Source organism: Anolis sagrei, chromosome 6 (genome assembly GCF_037176765.1).
Source record: "Anolis sagrei isolate rAnoSag1 chromosome 6, rAnoSag1.mat, whole genome shotgun sequence".
Lineage (NCBI taxonomy): Eukaryota > Metazoa > Chordata > Lepidosauria > Squamata > Dactyloidae > Anolis > Anolis sagrei.
In genome coordinates, this window is record NC_090026.1 from 70,238,628 (window position 1) to 70,258,397 (window position 19,770).

The 19,770-nt window shown below is 39.7% G+C and overlaps 1 protein-coding gene across 1 annotated transcript in view; it reads left to right on the top strand.

Moving 5' to 3' along the window:
* Positions 1-11,079: 11,079 nt before the first annotated feature.
* Positions 11,080-19,770, top strand: part of AOAH (acyloxyacyl hydrolase) — a 105,970-nt gene continuing 97,279 nt past the window's right edge. The window contains exon 1 of the mRNA XM_067470183.1: positions 11,080-11,214. Coding sequence (XP_067326284.1) covers positions 11,082-11,214 — 133 coding nt within the window. The 5' untranslated portion in view covers positions 11,080-11,081. The remainder of the gene's footprint in view (positions 11,215-19,770) is intronic.

Here is a 19,770-nt window from a genome sequence, read left to right on the forward strand (position 1 = left end):
ATACCTATTTTATATACCTATATACCTGTGGTTGCATAAAAACTTTTCGGGATGAAATAGGTTATGTATCCTGTTTTGCCCCAGAAACAGCCTTACAACAAAGGTTAAAGCAACTAAAGCTTTACTTCAAAAATTGATGATAACATAACAAACAGCAGCAAAAGAAAGAAGGGAAAATCCCAAAAACAAAGCAAAAGTCTTACATCAAACATGAAACCAGAGTCTTTGGCAAAAGTATTTGCAAGGCACTTCACAGATTTTGGAGCTGCAAGCAAAGAAACTGGAGCAAAGAAGCACTAAGTGGAACGGTTGCTGCCAGCACTGATCACTTCCTTTACTGTTGAGTTATATCCCTCCCAGCACAGGTGTTCCTAGGGCGAGGTCTGATTGCTTAGTGTCCTTGCAGCAATTCTAGCTAACCTTTATTTATTTATTTATTTATTTATTTATTTATGACATTTCTACCCTGCCTTTCTCAACCCCGGAGAGGAATCAAGGTGGCTTAACCTTCTCCTTTCCTCTTTTGCCCTTCAGCATTCCTGAAATGTAGGAACTGGCAGTACGTTTTCTTCACCCTTTTCTTCCTCCTCAACACTTGGCCTCAAATCCCCAACTTCTACATCTTCAACCTCCTGTTCTACCTCTTCAGAAGACAAAGAAGAGTACACAACATAATGAGTGGGCAAATTGTTCATGAAAGAGGTAAGACAATAATCATTCTGTAAAACTGCAGATTTTAAAGATTCCTTGAAAAGGGTTTATATACTGTATATTGGCTCCATGGGAGATCAGTTGCTTGATCTCCCATGGAGACCCCCCCCCCAAATGTTGTGATGTGTGTGAATATTTCAACACATTCACATACATGGAAATCCCAAATCCAGAGGGCCCTCTGAACTTTCAGATTGTTTTTCTCATTCGAAAATGATCTCTATAGACGGTGATGTCAAACATTTTCTTGTAAAGTAGCTATTCTCAAAAGAGCAGAAACAACAACAAAAAACTCTTACATTGTTATTCCTTCAGCATGACATGCCAAACAGTGGACCCATCTTTCTAAAATCATCATAACATGTTTTGGTGTGAGTTTCTACAACCTCCTATCCATCTGTAGAAAGAAATAGTAATCCTTTCCTTCTTTCTAGTGAATATGAGTATGCATGAGTTTGTCAGTATGTATGTATGTGTATATGTCCATATAATATAAGGTGTAGTGTGATGGGACATTTTCCTAGAGGAACCAATACTTGCAGATATCTTTCAATATGTGTGTGTGTGACACAAAATTTGCAAGCATAATTGGTCCCTCTAGGAAAATGAAGCTGACCAGATTTTAGAAGCCAGGTGTGCATAAGTATGTGTCCTCCACTCCCACATCTGGGGGATTATAATAATTTAAATGTTTTCCACAAAAAATCAATTATCTCTTTGTGTGCCTGTTTAATATTCACTTTGCATGGAAAGTGTTTTTGTGTGTGTTTATGGAGTGACAGATCCTTTTTGCAATTTATTTGCTTCACCACCACAGTCAGTGGGGAGGCATATATGTGATTACAATTCTATGGCCTCCAAAATAATTCTTACCATCGGTGGACATCCCCAGAGGCAAAGGCTTTGAAGACCAATCTAAGTTGTATCACCACATCTGCTCTTTATCTTGAAGGCTCACATGAACATAAAAAACAGGATGCACTGCATTAGAGAAAAATCATGATTAGAGAAGAGAAGGCTAGAGGAGGAAAAACCTTCTTGAAAGAGTGAGATTTTGAAAGCTTTACATTTGGAACAATGCCTTACAAGTTAAGGTCCAGAGTTTCAAGATATATCAAAGTATCATGGAATTGTATGCAATGTGCTTTTAAAAGGTTCTTCAGAAGATAAAAGGAGATGGAAGCATCATAATGTGCTGCCTCCTTAACAAAGACACATTTGAAAGAAAGAAGAGAAAAATGCTTCACTGGACCAGGTACAGAGATGTCATCTTGCATTTAGACTGCCTAAGTGACTGCTGTGCACAGGAGAGGCATCAATTTTTCACGGTTGCTAGTTCTATTTGTAAAAGCAAAACAAAACAGAAACTGTTTGGATAATCAAAATGCAAAATCTGACAGCAATGTTATCTTTAAAAGGTCACAACTGTCAAAAGAAATACATTAGAAAGGCTAACAGCAATTGTATTGGTCATCTCTGGCAGGAGCAAATTTGCTGATTAAGCCATTGTGACACCCGTAGTATTTTTAAAGACTTAATTTGCCACAGTGAAAGTAATTATGGAGAGATTCCTTATTTGGATAGCAATTCTAAAAATCCACCAGCTACATGGCCTCTCTTATTGTGGACACCGACTAATTTGTGCCTTTAGTATAAGGTGTTACAGTAAGTTGTAGCAGGATCAAGTGCATGTTAAAGAAAAACCTTATGATGTTAATTATTATGTGCAGCTGGTAATGTAGGTCAGCCAGCAGGGAGTATAACTGTATGGATTTTGGAATACAGTTTGGAGAAGTAATATGCTACTCTGAGGAAGAAAAGCAGTATGCTGTAATGCTGCTATGCTCTAACAGCGATTATCTTTGCTATGGTGGAATAGCTATTTACTCAGGGTTTATGTTTTGCTCTCTCATTTGAATGAAGATGAAGAAGCCTTGCATCTGTCAAGTAGGAAAATTAGGTACCACCGATGTGTGGGGAGGGTAATGTAACTAATTTACAAGGCCATAAAAAAGACTCCAGCAAAGCATGCGGGGAATGCGGAACTGTTGCAGAGCTCCCCTGGCGGCCAGAAAAGTTAAATAGCCTCTGATTGTCTGTCTATATCTGTTGTGTGTTTTGGCATTGAATGTTTGCCATATATGTATACATTGTAATCCGCTCTGAGTCCCTTGTGGGGTGAGAAAGGCGGAATATAAATACTGTAAATAAATAAATAAATAAATATTTTGTGTTACTTACAAGGACTATGTAAGTTTGTTGCACTGTTTGATTTTGTATGCAACACTGCAAGTTTATGCCTTTGCTGATAAGAGTAAAGTTTTTCTCTTCCTTTTTTTCCTCTTGCCTGTGTGTCTTTTGCAGGGGACTTGGCTAAAATCCGTTTCATGGAGATTTACTTAGGATCTCATCCCATGAGGAGGGGAAAGCGGGTGGAATCATCTTCTTACCCCATAGCATTTTGTTCCAGTCCATTCTAAGGAAAATTGATAATATAATTCACTCCCATCACACAAGATGTACTTTCATCCATTTCTACTGTAATCCTCCAAATTCTGAGCAATCACACAGCAGTGTAGTTCCTGCCCATTACGCATTCTTCTATTTAAAAAAAACTTTGTAATTGCAGAAGTCCAAAATCTAGGTTATAGCCACAGTGAAGTGGTCATCTATTAAAATCATGCAATTCCTGAAGATTTTTTAAAAAGAATTACTATAAAAGTTTTGTGCAAGAGGATTATTGGTGAGATAAGGAGCATCAAGGCTCATTTCAAGACCACCCACAGGAACAACCACTCTTTAACGTCATTAAAACAATCTAACACAAGGGAATCTGACAGTTCCCATCCCACATGTAATAATCATCTTAACCCATTTCTGTGTGAATCAGGAGCTCTGGAGACAATTGCTAACCAACTCCTAAAACCTCCATTTCTACAAACTTTAAACACATGTATTAGATGTGGTCCCATGGGTAATGACTGGAAATAGTTTGGTATCATGTGGTGGTTTCCATTTTAATTGTCCTTAAAGTGTTTTTAAAGTGTTTGAAATGGGGGATCCTGTATCTGGCAAGGCCCTTCGAGGCTTGCCATTTGTTCTCTCTAAGGGTGAAAGAGTGTGACTTGTCCAAAGTTCTGGCCCAGATTACCTGACCAAACATTATCTCCTGTTACAAACCATCACGAGGCCCTGCTCTTGATCCCACCTCCATCACAAATACGGTTGGTAGGAACGAGAGACAGGCCTTCTTGGCAGTAGCTCCCCATCTGTGGAACTCTCTCCCCAGGGACATAAGGTTAGCCACCTTCTTCTTGTCCTTTAGAAGAAAATTGAAGACTTGGCTTTGGGACCAGGCGTTCGAATAATGGATAGCGGCAATTGGAAAGAAGACTTGGATACTGCGACATTGAATTAACTCAGAATTAACGCAGCCCTAGGTAATTTTCAACGGTAAGCAAACAGTATTTTGGCGCCCCTCCCAAACCAATCAGTGATGTATATTTTCTGTTCGTCGTGGGTGTTCTGTGTGCCATATTTGGTTCAGTTCCATCATTGGTGGAGTTCATCATGCTCTTTGATTGTAGGTGAACTATACATCCAGGTAACTACAACTCGCATATGTCAAGGTCTATTTTCCTCCAAGAGTGCCTCAAGAGCACCCCTGGGAAAAATCAACTATACTGCAGAGGCTTACTTTGCGTAATGGTTGAGCCACCCCTGCTTGGATTTGGTTTTAAACTGGTGTGACTAATCTATTGTTTTAATGAATTGTTTTTAATGTTTTAATGTAATTATTGATTATTTATATGTTGATAGCATCATATTGTGCTTATGTGAGGCCGCCCTGAGTCCCCCCTTGGGGGGAGAAGGATGGGGTAAAGTGTACAAAATAAAGAAGTCACCCAGTTGGTTTCCATGGCTGAACAAGGAATCAAAGTAATGGGTCTGTCAGAGTCCAACATTCAAAGCAGAATACCATGTTAACTCTCTGTAAGTACTTTTTTTTTGTCGTGTCAGGAGCGACTTGAGAAACTTCAAGTCACTTCTGATGTGAGAGAATTGGCCGTCTGCAAGGACATTGCCCAGGGGACGCCCGGATGATTTTTGATGTTTTATCATCCTTGTGGGAGGCTTCTCTCATGTCCCCGCATGAGGAGCTGGAGCTGATAGAGGGAGCTCATCCGCCTCTCCCCGGATTCGAACCTGCGACCTGTCGGGCTTCAGTCCTGCTGGCACAGGGGTTTAACCCACTGCGCCACCGGGGGCTCCTTCTGTAAGTACTGAATGTAATACATTATTTAGAAAAGAGGAAAATGGCAAATTCCCAAAATCCTTTCTAGAAGATTTTCATATTTTCCATAAGTAAAATCTGTAGGGACCTAGTGTTTTGTATTGTTTTTGCTACTGCTTTATTATTGTTGTATTGTGGGCTCGGCCTCATGTAAGCCTCACCGAGTCCTTTGGGGAGATGGTAGCGGGTATAAATAAAGTATTATTATTATTATTATTATTATTATTATTATTATATGTGCTGTACAGCAATTGAAACACTTGCATTCTCTCTCACACACACATACATGATATATGTGAACAAAAAATGCTTTGGCTGCTGTGCCATACATAACACAGTGGCCACTTGGAATCAAAGTACAAGGAACACATTGAATCAATCAAATGTCATCTTTTGTAGTAGTTTGGTACTTTTGGTATGTAGTGTGAACAACTGTCTCTTCTTATGTCTTAGGTCAGTTGGATTACATGTATGAGAAAATGTCAAGCAATAATCTTTGCTGCCCAGTCCCACCCCCATATAAATGACACCACAGCTATGAAGAAAAGAGGAAGAGGAAAACCAAGATAAGAACCAGCTTCTGTGAAAGAACTCTCTCTTCAGGAGGCATTTCCTTTTGATGTTGCCTTGATATTTAGAAGATCCATTTTCAGAAATTATTGGTAAGTCACACAACATTTGCTCGATCATGTTGTAGGCTGCTGTTGTCCTTTTAGGGTTGGCTGCCTCTTTTATGCTTCTGCAACAGCTGTCTCTAGCATCGACATACTGAAATTGGAAAAAAAAATCACCTGCTCTCCTTTTGCCTATCATTACAGCTGCGAAAAATACAGGGGTATATGACATGACACTTTGCATGAAAACCTAGTGACCACTTTGTGATTGGTAATTTATGTTTCATGGTGATAACTATTACTTACTGTATATGGTTTACTAAAACAATGGATCCAACTTTGCAGAGAGAGTAATTGAACATGGTAAATACTAGATGCATGAGACTAATTTATAGACTATGTTAGTAAAAGGAAAAATCACCTGAATCTGTTGCTGGCAGTCTTCATATAATGCACAAGAGTTTTCAATATATGGAGGTGTTTTGCCCTTGACTTTATTTTGCACTGCAGATGGGAGATACTGCAGTATTTACAGGAAACTTTGGAGTATCTGTGGGCTTTGCCGTTGTCTGAACTGCTAGAGCAGATATTTTTCAACCTGATCAATTGTTTACATAGACACCACTGCCAACTGGTTAGCAACCCCAGCATTTGATTTTGTACATTATAGCTTTTCTAAATGATTTGTCCGAGGTAGACATATTTTAATAAGGTACTGGCAATGCTTGGGATAGGGATTTTTGAAAGAATAAATATTAAAAGTAGTCAATGTTTGGTTTTTGGTTTTCTGAATGGACCTATTATAAAGTGTATAATGATGTAGGTGAATTACAACTCCGAACATCATGGGTCAATTTTCCCCGAAACCCCGGCAATATTCAAAGTTGGTCATGTTGGGTATGCATCCATTGTTGGCAGGGTTCATAGTGCTCTTTGATTGTGAATGAACTATAACTTCCAACCTCCAAGGTCAACTCTCTCCAACTCCCTCCAGTATTTTCTGTTGCTCATGTTGCTTATGTCTGCCGAGTTTGGTTGAATCCACTGTTGGCAGAAGTCACTGGACTTTCTTGATGTGGGGTGAACTATAATGCCCAAAATCAATGGTCAATCTCCCCCCCCCCAATATTTTCTGTTGGTGCCAAGTTTGGTTCAGTTCCATCATTGGTGGGAGTTACAGTGATGCCTGGAAGTGGGAGCGATCTCAGGAATTGCCCCCCCCCTTCCCAAACATACATACATAATTTCACTTTTATTATAGATATAGATATGCAGACAGTCCCTGAGTTACAAACAGGGGTGAGAAAACAGGAAGTGAGAGAAATCTACCCCTCAGAAGGGAAATTCTTTCCTGAAACAGTTATCACGGGGAAAAGGTGTCTCCACTGAAACTTTGTCATCCATTCCTGTTCCTGCAACAAGCCATTTTTTTCAAACTCCAATTATCACAGGGACAGAAAAGTGAGATGAAATCTACTGAACAGGGGCACAGACAGCAGAACAAATGCCACGGTATGGCTGGAGTTAAACTTTTAAAGGTACTTGTTCTGACTTACATACAAATTCAAGTTAAGAACAAGCTACAGAACATGTCTTGTTCGTATTTAAATCCTCATATAGTGTCAGCTTTTCCAGTTGTTTCTCTTCAATCCTGCTGTCACCTGGGATTGCAACATCGACATGCTTTGTTTTTTAACACGATCGTGAAGTCAGGAGTATTGTGCTCCAAAACTCTGTCAGTCTGAATGTGGAAGTCCCAGAGTAGTTTGATGTGTTCATTTTCTGTAAGTTTTTCAGGGTTTTGATCCCACCAGTTCTTTGTTGCAGGCAGATGGTATTTCTGGCACAAGTTCCAATGAATCATCTGAGCAATGGTGTTATGCCTCTGCTTGTAGTCTGTCTGCGTGATCTTCTTGCAGCAGCTGAGGATATGAGCTATTGTTTCACCTGCTTTCTTGCAGAGTCTATACTTGGGATCTATTGCCCACTTCAATTCTGGCTTTGATGGCATTGGTTTAATGGCTTTTTCTTGGGCTGCCAGAATCAGGCCCTCCGTCTCCTTTTTCAAAGTTCAATTTGTGAGCCACATCCATGTTTTTTCTTCCAATTTGGCTCTCAATTTTTCCCAGGAACTGTCCATGCAGAGCCTTTTTTTTGCCAGTTTTCTCTTCTGCTCTGCATTGTGTTTGTACAGTATTCACACTTTGTCTTTTGCACTTTTGCACTTTAAGCATTATTATTATTATTATTATTATTATTATTATTATTATTATTACAATCTCTGTGTAGTGGCTAGGTTTTTCTTCAGAAAACAGACCAAAAGATTCCCCCCCCCCCCCCATGGTATAAAGAAGACTAGTTACATTTTGTTTTGATCGATTATACAGAAATGGGTTGCCATGCAGAGAGAGCTACCATGCGGAATAATTTAAAGTGGGCGCAACATGTGTCTGCATTGAATTTGGAGACAGAAAACCTGCATGTAACCTGCATGCAACCTTGAGTGACAATGGAAGAAGCTCTGGCCTCACCCCTTGTGCCAGATGCCAAAGCTGGAGCTCTTGTAGCTTTTGTAATTGCTTTTTTGCTTCCATACCATCACACCTTCATATGACTGCCCTTGAGATTAACTGCAAGAATGAGTGTTTGGCAAACAAGTTCCTCTTTTTTTCAAAGTTGCTTTTTGGGAAACCCAGACAGTTTTCTTCTGAAACTTGTTGAAAAAGCTTGGAATATCCTTCTCAATGTTAGCTGAAAGAGATGTTTCCAATCATTTGGTGAACAGGACTGCCATACTTTAATTCTCTTCCCCAATTTTGGTCTGTATTTGCATATCATGCAAATTATTTGCCTATTATGAAATAATGTGAAATACTGGGAGTTAGCCAGCACACTCATTGTCTATTGGGTTCCTACTCAAGCTCCTTCTTTCAAAAGTGTTTTGTTCATAAGAAAGAGCAAGTTTTCTTATATATTTGCATGTAATGGTGTTCACAGTCTGTGGCTTAAGGCTACCTGATCCTTTCCATGGTAATTTGTATACCTTGTATTCCCTTTTTTCATGCTACCTTTTAACCTTTCTACACAGTTAAAGTGCTCATTGGAGGGAAGGATAGTAGAGGCAAAAATGAAGTACTTTGGTCACATCATGAGAAGACAGGAAAGCTTAGAGACGACAATGATGCTGGGGAAAATGGAAGGAAAAAGAGAGGGGCCAACCAAGGGCAAGATGAATGGATGGCATCCTTTAAGTGACTGGCTTGACCTTGAAGGAGCTGGGGGTGGTGACGGCCAACAGGGAGCTCTGGTGTGGGCTGGTCCATGAGGTCACGAAGAGTCGGAAACAACTGAATGAATGAACAACAACAACACACAGTTTGGATATTTTCTTGGGATGTCAAACCAGTATTTCATGGAGTGCTACAGAGGTTGTGCAAAATAGTGTTTTAAACACCTACTTGGAGTGTATCCAAGGCACCATCATCATCAGCGATCACTCATGTCCAAGTATGATTGCCTTCCAGGCATAGGGTCTTGGCGGTGGGTCTGTAAGTGACTGTAGAGACCTATTCTTGACCTGCATGTTCTTCTGCAGTGAGGACATCAATTTCCAGGTGGAAGGCGGTCCTGGTCAGGGTTGGCTTGATGTGCCTTCTTCTTTACATGTTTCTCCCTTTGGTGAACAGGACTGCCATATTTTAACTCTCCATTTGTACCTCTTCAAATTTCATAGCATTGTTGGTCACAGTTGACCTCCAGTTAGAATGCTCAAGGGTCAGGGCTTCCCAGTTCTTGGTATCTTTGCCACGGTTTTTAAGGATGGCTTTAAGCCCATCTTTAAATCTCGTTTCCTGTCCACTAACATTCCATTTTCCATTCTTGAGTTGGGAGTATAGTTGGGAGACGGTGATCGGGCATTCGGACAACGTGGCCGGTACAGCGAAGTTGATGGCAAAGGATCATCACTTCAATGCTGGTGGCCTTTGCTTCTTCCAGAATGCTGACATTTGTCCGCTTATCTTCCCAAGAGATTTGCAGGATTTTTCAGAGACAACGCTGATGAAATTGTTCCAGAAATTGAGTGTGACATCTTTAGACGGTTCATGTTTCACAGGCATATAGCAGGGTTGGGAGGATAGTAGCTTTATAAATAAACACCTTGGTATTCCTATACACACTGCTTCATTTGGAAAAATACTGCACTTCCAGAGCTCAGACGGTGTTGTATTTCAGTGTCAATGTTGACTTTTGTGGAGAGGTGGCTGCAAAGGTAGCTGAAGTGGTCAGCATTTTCTAACATTACACCATTAAGCTGTATTTACGGCATTGCAAAGGGATTGGCTGGTGACTGCTGAAAGAGCACTGGTTTACTTGCTGTTCAGTGATAGGCCAAGCTTTTTGTATGCTTCTGCAAAGGTGTTTAGAGTGCTTTGTAGGTCTTCTTCTGAATGATCACAGGCTATATTAGCATCAGCATATTGGAGTTCTATAACAGATGTTGTTGTGACCTTGGTTTTGGCTTTCAGTCTGCTGAAGTTAAATAGCTTGCCATCTGTCCAAGGTACATACAGAGTATATAAAGGGAGAAGTGGAGTTGCAAACATTCATTTCAGTGCTCCAAAAGGCTTTCAATTCTAGAGACTTTCAGCCTGTCTAAGGCATGCACTGGAATGCTCAAGCAAATGAATAAAAATTAAAATTGCTTCCAATTCCAAATCGAGAAACATTCCCAGGCCAAGCTAGTCTTAGTATGACCTAGCCCTAGAATTTGCAAATAGAGCAACAAAGAGACCTGTTGAAGTTGTACACCAGAGTTCCTCAAACTTTTAAGTAGAGGGCCAGTTCTGGGTCTCTTGGACTGTTGGGGGAGGGGGGCAAACTATAGTTCCTATGTACATGGCACATATCTTATTTGTACTGCAAGATGTCTCTGAAAGGCAATTTTTCAACCCATCCCATTTCCTCTCTGCTTGCTCTGCTATAGAAACACACATATACATTTGAACATTTTAACTTTGGGTTTTCTGTTCCCAGTGGAGTTACAAAATGAAAAATGGTTTTGTCCATTTTAAAACTCAAGAATATTCCCATATTGCTTGTTTGGAGCGAGGACTGTCTCTTTTACTTTTTTACAGAAATGCTGGAAAGCCCCAAAAATTACAGTCCAAGATGCGATTTCAATCATTAACTAAACTTACTGAAAGAAGAGTAAAGATCTCTACCCCAAGAAAACCCCAGCTAGGATAATGACAGCATTATTTGTCTCTTATCCTGGTTTCAATAAGTGTTTATAGTATTTTAGTATACTCTCCTTATGAGAATGAACAAAATGCATTTGATTCTACATTTCTTGCTGCTACTGATGAAAATTGTCTAACTTGTGTGAAGTATAGAAATGTCAGTGGGAATTTTTAAGTCATCTCTTCCTTCTCCAATTTTTTCTTTATTTCTTCAGAATAAGAATGGGTTGGAAGATGGCCCCTTCCTCGGTCTTCCTGTTCCTCTTCCTGCTTTTGCCAAATGGCCTTTCTTCACTTCAAAATGTCAAACAAAATCTGCTTTATGATGACAGACATCAGAAGGTTTCCTGTATGGGTATGTATTTAATAATGGGGTTTTATGACGGGGTTGTTTCCTCCATGCTTTATTCCATTGAGGTATGGAAAGTAGATTACCAATTGGTTACAATTAATATACTTCTAAAATGTGGGTTTATATGGAGCTACATGGTTGGATGTTTGGTTTCTTTTGGTCGAGGGCTAGATATTAGGGCTGGGCGGTTTCGTTTCATTAATTCGTAATTTGTTAAAAATTCGTTATTTTTTGTTAACGAAGTGATAACGAACCATTCTGGAGCAACTTAAAAACGAAACAATTTTTTCAATTCGTTTCGTAAATGCTTCGTATTTCGTTATGTATTCGTTTCATTATTAGTTTGAGGTCGTTTCGTTATTATTTCCGCATGTCTGGGGCAAGTTTTAGTTGTTTTTTGTTTAATTAGTGAAAAAAAATTATAATATCACACCAACAGTCAACAACAGAGGGAGAGGGAAGCTTCAGAAGTTCCCCCTGTCCCATTTGGAGGTTTTTTAGCGTATTGCGCGGTCGCGTCCGCCATTAATGAATCGATTCGTTATTGTTTCGTTATTGTTTCGTTATTGTTTTGTAATTTTTTTACCATTTATGAAATTTCATAAATATCGAACTTTTTTTAAAAAAAAATTCGGAATTCTTTTAAATATCGAAACGCAAAAAACCCCAAAAAACGAATCGATTTTAGAAACAAATTTTTCCGTTGTGACCTAGGCCTACTAGATATATCATTGATCCTACCTACTGAAATGAACTTCTTCTTCTTCTTCTTCTTCTTCTTCTTCTTCTTCTTCTATTTATACCCTGCTTCATCTTTCCTGTCGGAGACTCAAAGCAGCTTAACATAAAAGCAATTTAAAATATACACATATGCAAACATTAAAACAGAATTAAATATAAACAGTTTTGAATCATTCACAGTTAAAATCCATTAAAATCTATTTCAACAGCTGTCAGTTTGGGGATTCTCCCCAGCATAGTTCAGGCAACCCATGAATTGTCAAGAATTGATTGCCAAAATGGCAGTTGGGGTTGGTGATTTATGAATCCACTAGCCACCCCCTGCCATGCGTTGCTGTGGCCCAGTCTGTGTGTATGCGTTTTGTGTATGTATATATTTGTGTATGTGTGTGTGTATGTGCCTTGGCCTTTGTAAGCCGCATCGAGTCCTTCAGGAGATGCTAGCGGGGTACAAATAAAGTTTAATAATAATAATAATAATAATAATAATAATAATAATAACAACAACAATATATGTAATTTTGCGCATGCACTGTAATTTTTTAATTTTTGGCTTTTTAAGTCCCTTCCACTGTGTTTTTCTGTGTTTTTATGAGTGATGGTCATTTGTTGGCCAGATAGGTGTATTGTGTCCACATTTGGTGTCAATTCATCCAGTGGTTTTTGGGTTATGTTAATCCCACAAACGAAAATTACATGTTTATTTATATAGATTTGGTGACAAGATTGCCTCTCATCCATCTATTAGTTTTAAAGGTGCTATCTGCAAGAAGCTTAAGCAACCAATGAGAATGATTTATCATGTGGGGAAAAATACAAATAAACCTTTTGAAATATTACAATATGTCATCCGTCCTAATTTGTTATCATCATTTGGTTTGGTCAACAAACTATACTGTTGTCATCTTAAGTGAAGAAGGAGACAGAGATATGGTTGTACTGTAGTAGCAAATTTTCTTTGTTCTCTTTTTTTCCTAATGTAAAACTTGAACTCTGATATCTTTTGGTTTATGGTAGTAATTGCTTATTTGTGTGCAATTATTTTTCCTTATGTCAGTTGCTCATAAAAACAACCAAAGTGCTGAGCACAAGCAGTTCTAGGTTCCTCAAATTTGTGAGGAACAATGCCCCAGGGGAATGGTTATTAGGGTGAATTTTAGGGTGAAGATTAATGATTTCCAAGCAAACGGGATCATGAGAACAAGTCCTCACTAGCTGCATGCTAGCTAACTGTTTAGGGAAATAACTGATTACTATGTGTTCAGATTATTTACTTGAGTATAGTTGCAACCGTGAAACTAATTATTCATTAGTAGCCTCTATTGAACAATTTATAAGTAAGTGACTTCACTATGAGAGCCTTTGTATTTAATCATGGTAACAGCACGTATAAATGAGAAATATAGATTTGTTTTAACAGCAGTGCAAAAACGTTTTTGACTGGCTTCACTGGCAACCTATTTTTGTTGGTTGGCACTTCCTTGCATGTTTTAACAGCTGGCTGAATATGCCCTTCTGGTGTGGTAGTACTATTGTCTAAGAATTAGGTCATTTCAGCATCTCCCCAGCCCCGTCATTTTGTCAGCAACTGTGAACACTGCTGTTCCTTAATCTTCAGGCTTGGTTTACAATCAGGACAGGCTGAGAATTATCTTCAGTACAGAATATTCAGGCAAACCTCAAGAACTGAGCAAACTATTCGATGCCATAGCTAGTATCTAGTGTCCTGACTTGCATTCTCCTTTTGGGTTGCATTGAGTCTCCTTGGACTGGTCTAACTACACTCTTGCTTCCAGTTCAGGCCTTTGACTTACCCCAACCTTAGATATGTGCCATCTTTGATGGGCATACAATTGCCTGCTTTGTTTGGATGAGAGCCATATCATACAAATCTGCTCCTATTATGAGGATTTAATACTCAAAAGGAATCATGAAATCCACTTAAAGACACTTTTGAATGAGAATGTGTTGATTCTGACACCTACTCCTTTAACAACTTCATCAAAGTCTACTCTGAAAGGCAAGGATTTCACCCCATCAAATCTGCCAGTTCCCCCAAAGTCCTTATTAGCACCCTTGATCCAGTCAACCATGATGAAGCTCACCTCAAATTCGATGTAGGTACTGTTCAACACAATTTTCAAGTGAATGTGAACAACAACGTGGTTCTGAATAGGAAACTAAATGACCTTGGAGTGCATGTTGTTTTCTTACTAGTCCTTCCAGTTGAACATCATGGCCCAGAAAGAGAAAGATAAATACTACATGTGAATAATTGAAAGTACAGGTGTTATCATCAGGAAAGATTTGATTCTTGGACCATGGTCTTGAGTTTTCATGAAGAAAAACTTCTGGCAAGAAATGTGTTACACCGAATTGTGGTTGCTAAGAATATGTATACTAGAAAGGCCGTGAACCTGGTCAGAGGACTTTACACAACATTCTGTGATGGAGAGGGAGACACCGAGTGTTGGGAGCAAGAATACAAATGATGGAGAAGATACAGACTATGATTCTTTCAGTTGACAGGAAAAAAATAAGAGGAAGGAGCTGAGAAGGGAGTCATTGTTTTGGATATCTCTACACTACTGGAGAAAGCATAGGAAGCAAACAAGATGAATCTGAACTCTTAACAGAGAAAGGCAAATATGATTTAATACACAACCCTGAAACTTAGTGATATGACATTTATGACTAAGATGTAATAATTCAGGAGTATAACTTATTCGGAATGTATTAACTAAACAAAGGAGAGGAGTCGCCTTATATGTCAAGAATGTGTACATCTGTAAGGAAATTCGTGACTTAGAATTGTGTTTCCCAAGCTATATGATATGAAAGTCCAGCAGTTTCCCCCTCAGTCTTCCAAAAACCGATACCATATCTGTGCCCATTGGCTGCAGTTCTTTTTTCTTTCCTGGAAACTTAACAGTAACCAGCAACCTTGGCATCATTCAACTGAATAGCACTTTGAATACTTCTGACTTGGACCATGGCTGTAAAGGATTTTGGGTTGTTAAACTATCACACCGCTGATCCACCAATTGAAAGGAATTGTTTACACAATCCCAAACGCTGCCAACCAAAAATATAAAGTGATATGGGAGATTTAAGAAGAAGGGAATCTCTATCAGGCTCAGAGGATCCCCCTTTGTTTCGAGATCGCACTGCTGCCTCACCAAAAATGTAAAGCGATCCCACAAATATGCCACCAAAATGTAAAAGATTATTAAATAAATTCAATTAAGTGTTTGGAGGCTGCTAAGACTTTGCCACCAACACACTATTTTCTAAGGTAAAGTTCTATGATCACTGGCAACCACCACACTTTAAGGAATATTAAGCTTCTGGTTTGGCAAGAGGCTTTAAGCAAGCTGTGTTGTGCTGGATTCGCCCTCAGGGCTCTATATTCTGAGGCAAAATAATGCTGAGATTCTTTTTTAAATAAACGCTGCCACCTTTTCTTAAAACTCTGTTGTTCTATACTGCTATGGAACTGTGTTGCATAGAGGCACACTTGAGACAGATGTTATTTAACAAATAACAAAGCTGTTTATTTGTGAGAACTTTAACAAAACAGGCACTTAAGCTTAATGGTTGTATTAATGAATAAAAGCGTGTGCTTACTTCAAAGAACAGTTCAAGGCTTAGTTTCAAAACAACTCTCCTCTCCCTCACAAGAATCTAGCAGTCTTCCCTCTGACTAGACTTCTTTGAACTCCAGACAGTCCTTTCCTATGAATCTGTCTATTCTCTAGACTAGCTATTCTCCCTAATAGCTATCTATCTAGACTAACTGACCAACTCCTGGCTTCACTGACTCTTCTTCTTCAAACACACCCCAAAACCTAACTCTTCAGACACCAGTCCCTGACTCTTCAATCATCCAACCCTAACTGAGCTGTCAGTTTTTAAAATGCACCTATTTCAAGGCTTTTTTTCTCTTCAACTGAGCTCCGCCCACTCTCTCCCAGCCAATTATACAACTTCCCACATTTCCTCTAGGCTGCTCCTAAGCTCCTCCCCCTCTAGGAACTGGGTCCTCTAAGATGGCTGCCTCCTTGCGCCATCTCTTTAAAATGGTTGCTGAACTTCCTGGGCCTACTTCCTGGGCTTTTCCCTGGCCTACAAAGGTAGGGGATTCATCACAATGGCAAATAGGTTGACAGCATTTGATTAAAAATATATGAGAGAGAGAAAAACAGTGGCAACATTGTTGGGGTGTTCTATAGACTTGTGTGCCCTTAGATAAAGCTTTCCTGGAAGAGATTATAAAAAAATTAAAAAAATGAGATATAACAGTATTGGGGAACTTTAACTATCCTAGTATGCGTGAGAAGTCACATTCTGCCAAGATTGTAAGGTCCAGAAATTCCCCACTTGATTTGCTGATTATTTCATCATCTAGAAAGCAGTATCACTAACAAGGATATGCCAGAACACATGGTTTCTTAAGTCTGATGCCTTAAACCCAGGTCTTATTGAAGCATATAAGGAGAAAGGATCCCAGAAAGGGTGGTTGCTTAAGTGTGATGCCTTAAACCCAGCTCTTATTGAAGGATCTGAGGACAAACAATACCAGAAAATGTGATTTCTTAAGACTGATGCCTCAAAATGATGGAAAGGGGAGCATGGAAAGTTGCCCCATTGTTGCCAATGGGCTGGATCTTCATGGAGCAAAAATGGATCTTAAAGGCTAGATATTAAAAGTTAAAATAAAGATTGTCACAAAAATATTGAAGAATATTTTCTACAAATTACTGTTGGTAGTTGTTTTTCTAAAAGGATGGCCACAAAGCTGTGTTAGACTAGTGGAAGTTGGTTGCTTTTGTGTACCCCAGGCTATTGTGGAACTGTTTCAGAGATTCTGGTTTTCTAATGTAAACAGTACAAAACACCCCAATGCATTTGTGCATAAGAGCTGTTTCTTCACTTGTATAGAAGAATGTGGCAAGTCTGAGGCTTGATATCAAATAAAGCAAAGAAAGGAAGCTATTCATTGTGTTATCTATAAAGATGTAAAGCCTTTGAGAAGAGATACTTGCTTTTATAACAGTTAGTTTTTCTTCTCTACAGAAAGAAAGCAGTGGGCTTTGTTACAAGTCTCCCATTGAATCTGATCCACATTTCATTGCATAGAACTCTGTTGGTGTTTTAATAACTTAGATAGTTCATTTAGCTGAGCTACTGAAGGCACAGAGAAAAAGCAAGCGATCATAATCCGAATCACGTTGTTCCTGTGTGTTTATTTTGAGAAATATAAGAGAGCATTAACAAATACATTACATAATATATGGATTTTCCTATATGGTTAAGTAAACAAACCATTAGCAGTCTCTGACAAATTTGCCATTACAGGAAAAAAAGTCACAACAGTTAGTGTAGACTCTTTGGCTGACCTTCAGCTGTGTCACACATGCATAATCATCACTCAATCAATGTGCATCTGAATGAATACTAAATATTTTTAAATGTTTACATTTAAAATATTAACATCTCGTGCTGCTGTATCCAGAGCTTACAGCAGTATGTTAGCGTATGTACTTTCAGGGACATTGTATATATAAGCAGATATCCTGGTGGCACAGTGGGTTAAAGCGCTGAGCTACTGAGCTTGTTGACTGAAAGGTCACAGGTTCGAATCTGGGGAGCGGCATGAGCTTCCGCTTCTGCCAACCTAGCAGTCCGAAAACATGCAAATGCGAGTAGATCAATAGGTACTGTTCTGGTGGGAAGGTAACGGCGCTCCATGCAGTCATGCCGGCCACATGACCTTAGAGGTGTCTACAGACAACGCCGGCTCTTTGGCTTAGAAATGGAGATGAGCACCGCACCCCAGAGTCGGACATGAATGGACTTAATGTCAAGGGGAAACCTTTACCTTTACCTTTTATCCATTAATTACTTGCACAATACCAGCCAGAGACTGTGCTTGCTCAAGGTCTGGGAAAATAATAACAGTTCCTTTGCGTGTTGATGGGCGACACCCCTCCCGCCAACAGCCCAATGATGACACAAACACAGAGTTAGGAGAAAAATGGCCACAACTGTTTATTGGTTAAAGTAATACAGGTTGGCTGCCATGCATGGGATGTGGATCAGAAGTGAAGACCAGTATTATCAATGATTCATCACATTGGCCATGGATTACTCAGTCTGAAGAGCCTTGCTTTTAGACTCAATTGGAAGGCCTGAAGAGAGGGGGTAAATCTAATTTCTTTAGGGAGGGTATTCCAAAGCTGGGGAGCCACCACTGAGAAGGCCTTCTCTCTCATCCCCACCAACCGTGCTTGAGACAGTGGTGGCACCGAAAGAGGGGCCTCCCCAGCAGATCTTAATGCCCTTAATGCCCTTGTCACTTCATAGAAGGTGATGTGGTCTCAAAAATAGGTTGGGACCGAAATGTATAGGGCTTTATATGTAATCACCTACACTTTGAATTGTGCCCGGAAACTTATCAGGAGCCAGTGGAGCTGCTTTAAAGGGGTATGGTCCCTAAACCTTGCCCCAGTTAATAATCACTTTGCACTAGCTGCAATTTCTGAGTCATCTTCAAAGGCAGCCCCACATAAAGTGCATTATAGTAATCAATTCTGGATGTAACTAAGGCATGGAGCACTGTGGCCTTTCCACTGGCACCAAGACCACAGAGGAAAGTAGCACTTCCATTGCAAATGAGAGAGGGTTATGGAAATGTACCCTGTTATCTTGTTTCTGTTGGAACTCAGCCTGTGATTGTGTTCCAGGATCAGGGTGCTTTAGATGTGGGGAATGAAGTCAGTGAGTTGCAAGATGAGTTTCAAGATGGCCATGGTTTGGCCAATGACAAGGAGATCCCTGTTCAAAGTGTAGTTTCCTAAGAGAATGTCCCTGAGGGGTGTGGAAATGATGGTGTGTTTTCTGAATTGCTACCAGAGAGTTCCCATGATAGGGAACATGAAAACAGTTCAGCACCTGGCCCAGCTGCAGAAATTAGTGAGCAACTAGATCGATGGGAGGAGATAAGTCAAAACAGGAGAGCCAAGCAGTGGCATCGGCAGTCTGCCAGGCTTGGAGAGAAAAAGATAAGAAATTCTCAGCTAACGCAAAACCAAGGAGATAAAACTGGGTTGTTGTAGGTTTATTCGGGCTATATGGCCATGGTCTAGAGGCATTCTCTCCTGACGTTTCGCCTGCATCTATGGCAAGCATCCTCAGAGGTAGTAAGGTCTGTTGGAACTAGGAAAAAGGGTTTATATATCTGTGGAATGACCAGGGTGAGACAAAGGACTCTTGTCTGCTGGAGCTAGGTATGAATGTTTCAACTGATCACCTTGATTAGCATATAATGGCCTGACAGTACCTGGAGCAAACTTTTGTTGAGAGGTGATTAGATGTCCTTGTTTGTTTCCTCTCTGTTGTTGTGCTGTTGTAATTTTAGAGCTTTTTAATACTGGTAGCCAGATTTTGTTCATTTTCATGGTTTCCTCCTTTCTGTTATAATTGTCCACATGCTTGTGTATTTCAATGGCTTCTCTGTGTAGTCTGACATGGTGGTTGTGAGAGTGGTCCAGCATTTCTGTGTTCTCAAATAAAATGCTGTGTCCAGGCTGGTTCATCAGGTGCTCTGCTATGGCTGACTTCTCTGGTTGAAGTAGTCTGCAGTGCCTTTCATGTTCCTTGAATAAAGAATAAAGATGAAGATCCAACCAGAGGAAAAGTGTTCTTGCCATACATCAAGGGAACCACTGACCGCATAGGGAAGCTGATGAGGAAACACAACATACAAACTATTTACAGACCCACCAAGAAAATCCAATAAATGCTACGTTCTGCAAA